Source organism: Gekko japonicus, unplaced genomic scaffold, assembly GCF_001447785.1.
Source record: "Gekko japonicus isolate JY-2015 unplaced genomic scaffold, Gekko_japonicus_V1.1 scaffold1614, whole genome shotgun sequence".
In the NCBI taxonomy this organism is placed as follows: domain Eukaryota; kingdom Metazoa; phylum Chordata; class Lepidosauria; order Squamata; family Gekkonidae; genus Gekko; species Gekko japonicus.
Genome location: NW_015160259.1, coordinates 239227 through 245226, shown reverse-complemented (window position 1 = coordinate 245226; position 6000 = coordinate 239227). Strand labels below are relative to the sequence as shown.

Sequence of the window (6000 nt, the reverse complement as noted above, 5' to 3'; positions counted from 1 at the left end):
TCAGGAGATTTTTTAAAAATTGATTTATTCTTTTTGCCATTCTGAGTAGCTGGGGTTCAGGTAGCCTGGTTTAAAAATCTGAATATTTCTTAGAGTTGGAACATCTAGAAGTCACCAGTCTGTTTCTTTCCACAAAAGGAGGGCTTCTGGTTGCTAAACCTGATTCCATATCCTCAGTGGAAGAAGCAAGAGATCCACCTGTCCAGGACCGAGAAGAAAGAAAGAGAGCAGCAGGTATCTGTTTACTTGTGTGGAGGGAACCTTTCTCTGGTGCATGTGGGTAGGATGTCTCTTGGGGTATTCACCAGCTGGAGAATGGGGATTTATTAACAAGTAACAGCTTGGATGGAGCTGCGGTGGCTCAAGTGGTTAAGACGCTGAACTGCAGGCTGTGGAAGGTCGGTAGTCCAGCAGTTCAAGACCCGAGTGTGCCGCATGACAGAGTGAGCTCCCATCTCTAGTTCTAGCTCCTGCCAACCTAGCAGTTTGAAAGCAAGAAATTGCAAGTAGATAAATAGGGACCACTTCGGTGGGAAGGTAACAGCGTTCCGTGCACCTTGGTGTTTAGTCATGCCGGCCACATGACCACGGAAACGTCTTTGGACAGCGCTGGCTCTTCGGCTTTGAAACGGAGATGAGCACCGCAACCCTAGAGTCGGACTTGACTGGCTTTCAAGCAAGGGAACCTTTACCTTTACCTAACAGCTTGGATATGTCCAGGAAATCTTACTGAAGTGCAAAAGCGAAATTAAAATGATGGCTTGTTTGTGATGGGGAATGTTTGTACAATGCTCGACCTTAATAAACATCGATTTATTTATATGCTGCGTCTTCACATGCCTGCTCATATTGGTTCAAAAATAAAACAATACCATAAAAGCCTAAATACTGCCTACATGATCAATTTTAAAAGCTAGGGGCACAAGAAGATGGGAAAATAGCTACTGAGTTGGCTGAGATACCGGTATCTCCTGAAAACATTCCTCAGATTAGAAATGAAACAATAATAGCTAATAACCCTCTAAGATAAAGCTCTGTTGGAAAGAAATGTTTTGGCCTGACTGAAGGTAAACTCCTGACTGACGGTAAACTCCAGGTGAGCTTCAAATGTGGGAAATTCCCCAGATGAAGGGCCACCACAGAAATGCAGAGTCTCTATTCACCATCTGCCTTACCTGTGTAGTCCAGGTCACAGAGCACAGGGCTTGAAAGGCTGAACATACTGGGGTGTGTGTGAAAAGAACAATGAGCTTTATAAATTTGGGGCTCAGATTGGTTCTCTGTTGATCAGGTGTAAAGCTCTGCTCCTAACTCACTATCTAGTGAATGCAGTTCAGTTCTGCCCTTGACTACAGGAAGCCGTTTGGGAGACACCTTGTAGTTTAGCTTCCTGTTTCCCACAGTGGCCACTTAGAGTCCCTGGAAGTTTTACAAGAAGAGGAGCAGATTCAAAGCATCCCTTTTCAGAGAAATACTGCCTCTGAACAAGGAGGTTTCACTGGTCCTCCACCTTGTCTCCAATGGAATTACCCTCCAAGGAATAATCAAGAACTGACTACTACAGGGCACGATTTGTTTCCCCATCGATTTCTGTTCTGTCATTATCAAGAGCAGTCAATGGCCTTTTTGACTTGATTGTGATTTTGCCTAAAGGTCTTACAGTTCTTTTCTCTTTATTCCAGACACTGAAGGACCCAGAACAAGTCCAAGGAAAAACCACAACTCCACATACTTGAGAAAAACAACAGGAAAGCATCAGTGGAACAAAATGGGAAAAGGAGAATGAATAGTTTCCTCAGAGTGCAGAATCCCAGGTGTTTGATAGACACTGAACAGTTAACACAGGGGAGAAATCTCATAAATGGTTCGAGTGTGGAAAGAGTTCTGCTCAAAATGGCATCCTTGCTGTTCATCAGCAAATCAACGCAGAGGAGAAATCATATAAATGCTTAGATGCTGGAAAGGGCTTTTCTTGGAGTGATGCTCATCAACACATCCACATTGGGGAGAAATCATATAAGTGCTTGGATTGCAGAATGAGCTTTGTTCAGAGTTCAGACATTCATACCCATCAAAGTGTCCACACAGGGGAGAACCCATATGAAAGCTTTGAGAGTGGAAAGAGCTTTGCTCGGAGTCCAGAGCTTACAGACCATCAACATATCCACATTTGGGAGAAACCATATAAATGTTTGGAGTGTGGAAAGAGCTTTGCTCGGAGTTCAGACCTTACTACCCATCAACGTATCCACACTGGGGAGAAACCATATGAATGCTTGGAGTGTGGAAAGAGCTTTGCTCATAGTTCACAACTTAAATCGCATCAACGTATCCACACTGGGGAGAAACCATACAAATGCTTGGAGTGTGGAAAAAGCTTTACTCAGAGTTCACACCTTAAATCCCATCAACGTATCCACACTGGGGAGAAACCATATAAATGTTTGGAGTGTGGAAAGTGCTATGCTCAGAGTTCAGAGCTTAAATCCCATCAACGAATCCACACTGGGGAGAAACCATATAAATGCTTGAATTGTGAAAAGAGCTTTGTTCAAAGTTCACACCTTACTAAACATCAACGAATACACACAGGGGAGAAACCATATAAGTGCCTGGACTGTAAAAAGAGCTTTGCCTGGAGTTCACAGCTTACTAAACATCAATGTAGTCACACAGGGGAGAAACCATACAAATGTTTGGATTGTGCAAAGAGCTTTGCTCAGAGTGACAGCTTTAGTGCCCATCGACGAATTCACACAGGGGAGAAACCATATAAATGCTTGGATTGTGAAAAGAGCTTTGCTCAGAGCTCAGAACTCACTACCCATCAGTGTATCCACACTAGTGAGAAACCATATAAATGCTTGGATTGTGCAAAGAGCTTTGCTTGTAGTTCACAGCTTACTAAACATCAACGTATCCACACTGGGGAGAAACCATATAAATGCCCAGAGTGTGGAAAGAACTTTGCTCAGAGTGCACACGTTACAGTCCATCGGCGAATCCATACAGGGGAGAAACCATATAAATGTTTGGAGTGTGAAAAATGCTTTGCTTGGAGTTCACAGCTTACTAAACATCAACGTATCCACACTGGGGAGAAACCATATGAATGCTTGGAGTGTGGAAAGACCTTTGCTCACAGTTCACAACTTAAATCCCATCAACGTATCCACACAGGGGAGAAACCATATGAATGCTTGGAGTGTGGAAAGAGCTTTGCTCAGAGTTCACATCTTAAATCCCATCAATGTATCCACACTGGGGATAAACCATATAAATGTTTGGTTTGTGCGAAGAGCTATGCTCGGAGTTCAAAGCTTATATCCCATCAACGTGTCCACACTGGGGAGAAACCATAAATGCTTGAATTGTGAAAAGACTTTGCTCAGTGCTCAGAACTTACTACCTATCAATGTATCAGCACTAGGAAGAAATGGTACAAATGCTTAGATTGTGAAAAGAGCTTTGCTTGTAGTTCACAGTTTACTAAGCATCAACATATCCACACAGGGCAGAATCCATCTAAATGCTTGGAGTATGGAAAATGTTTTACTTGGAGTTCACACCTCATTATCTATTGACAAATGCACACAATGGACAAACCATATAAATGCTTGGATTGTGAAGAGAACTTTTCTCAGAATTCAGAACATACTGCCATCAATGAATCCACAGTTGGGAGAAATTATATAAATGCCTGGAATGTGGAAAGATCTTTGTTCATTATTCACAGCATATTACCCATCAGTCAACCCCTTCCGGGGTGGGGGAACCACATAAACCCTTGAAATGTAGAAAGATCTTCACTCAAAAAGCAAACCTTAAGGTACACCTAAGAAGTCCCACAGGGGAAAAGACATATAAATGCTAGGCCATTTTTCACATCAAAGCATTCACACAATAGAGAAACTATGCAAATATTTCCTGTGTTGCAAGGTCTTCAGCCTCAACACCTATCTTACCAGGCGTCATCATATGGAGATTTTGTGTTATATCAGGCCCGCCTTATGCAGTTGTTGAACGGGTATTGATTAAAGCAGGGGTGACAGATATAAGGCCCGGGGGCAAAACTAGCCTGTCCAGGGCTCTTACCTGGCTCGCAAGCAATTGATATGTATGGAAATATAAGGTACTCCCCCCCCCTTTTTATGGTATCTCTTGGGAAACAACTTAGTCTTGCATATGATTAAATATGTTTATTGGGGTTTTTGTGAGCTTCCCAGTACATCAATTGCTTTCATTTGTATTTTGAGTAAAAAATAATATTGTTAATTAGGTTTGCCTGTGTTTTTTATAAAGTTTATATCTCCAATACCTGACATTACATATTATGGCACACATGACCGAGCCCGACAAAGTGACATTTATGTCAGATCTGGCCCTCATAACAAATGAATTCCACACCTCTGATAAGCCAGTTTTCCATTAAAATATCTGAAATACAAGGTATTATAAAATATGAGTTATTTATCCTATTCTGTGAACACATCTTAGGAAGGAGTGTCAGAGGCCTTTAGGATTAATAGATGATGTTGTTTAGGACTAGGCTCTTTGCCTCTCTTGCTCCATTCACCATATTTAACTATGGTTTGACTACTGAATGAGCAGTTCTGGCTCCTGCTGAAAGAGCAGCAGTTATACTGGATGAACTAATGGCAAGAGTCATCATCCTTTCATTCGCCAAACCGCATCCAAAACTTTGTCACAAATATCGTACCCCACTTTGTCCCCAGCATGGACCCAAAGCAGCTTAAGCTGTTCTCTCTTCCAATTTATCCTAATGACAATCATGCTGAGAGTTAGATTAGGCTGAAAATGAGTGACTGGCCCAGGGTCAGGTTGCAGATTTCCTTGGTAGGGGTGGGAGTTGAATCCGGACCTCCAACACCCTGGCTCTGCCAGTTCCGAGAGGTTGCTGTCTAAAGGAAGGGGATATTTCCCATCCTCTTTGCGTTGCCTTTCTCCCCAGTGTGGGCTGATAGTGTCTTCCTTTATTCTGCTTAGAGATGTAAAATTTCCGGAAATTTTGAAGCTCGGAAAAAAAACCGTTTTTTTTCCGGGAAAAAACGGAAATTTTCAGAAAAATTGAAAAAAATGCTACATTAGCATTTCTTTTGTCTTTTCTAGATTGAAAGTCATTCTGTTACTTTAGGAACATAAAATATGACTATGGACATTTTTATTTGGCATGAAATTATCACAACTAGCATATTAAAAATATAGTGTATCCAAACAATTATTACAAACAGAATACCCACCCACATGCAAAAACAAAACTGAAACCTTTTTATTTTCTTCTGACAATAGCACCTCCTAAAGGAAGAAATGCATCTTGCATTGGAGAGTTCAGTTTGTAACCTAGGACTGGCTTATCCTCAGTGCACAGAAATTAGATCAATCTGATACCATATATATATATATTTTAGAAATGATTTGGAAAATATTTGGAAGCAGGAACAAGAAAGGAAAAAAAACTAAACCTAACAAAGAACTCCGAAACCAAACAAAGGTTAGTGGAAAGGAGGGCCAATATTAAAACCTTTTCATAAAAAGAGGTATATAAAACATATATAGGGGCCCAATTACAACCAATATATATAAAACTTTTTTAGCCCTGGTTATGGTTATGTTTTATATATATTGGTTGTAATTGGGCCCCTATATATGTTTTAATTTGTTATTATTAATAAATACATGTACCTCTTTTTATGAAAAGGTTTTAATATTGGCCCTTCTTTCCACTAACCTTTGTTTGGTTTTGGAAAATATTTGAACACCTTGTCTTAAAATATTTTATTCATCATGTTAAAATAAAACGTTCCATAATCATTTTTTCTTTTCTTTTCTTTTTTCAATTTTTCCAATTTTTCAAGAAAAAAACAAAAAATCTTCAGGGAAAAAACCCGTTTTCCCCCCGAATTTTCCCGGTTTTTTTCCGGGCCTTCACATCTCTAATTCTGCTCCTGTTTATAATCACATCAACCCTGTGAGGTGGCT

The 6000-nt window shown here is 40.5% G+C and overlaps 1 protein-coding gene and 1 long non-coding RNA gene across 2 annotated transcripts in view; both read left to right on the top strand.

Annotated features, from left to right (window-relative positions):
- LOC107113396 overlaps positions 1–1895 on the top strand; it is a 3299-nt gene extending 1404 nt beyond the window's left edge. Inside the window, exons 2-3 of the long non-coding RNA XR_001482616.1 lie at positions 139–234; positions 1683–1895. This is a non-coding gene — a long non-coding RNA (uncharacterized LOC107113396). The remainder of the gene's footprint in view (positions 1–138; positions 235–1682) is intronic.
- A 52-nt stretch (positions 1896–1947) lies between these two features.
- The window catches only part of LOC107113378, a 201440-nt gene continuing 197387 nt past the window's right edge, over positions 1948–6000 (top strand). The window contains 2 exon segments of the mRNA XM_015414705.1: positions 1948–3373; positions 3431–3529. Of these exon segments, the coding sequence (XP_015270191.1) occupies positions 2037–3373; positions 3431–3529 (1436 nt within the window). The 5' untranslated portion in view covers positions 1948–2036.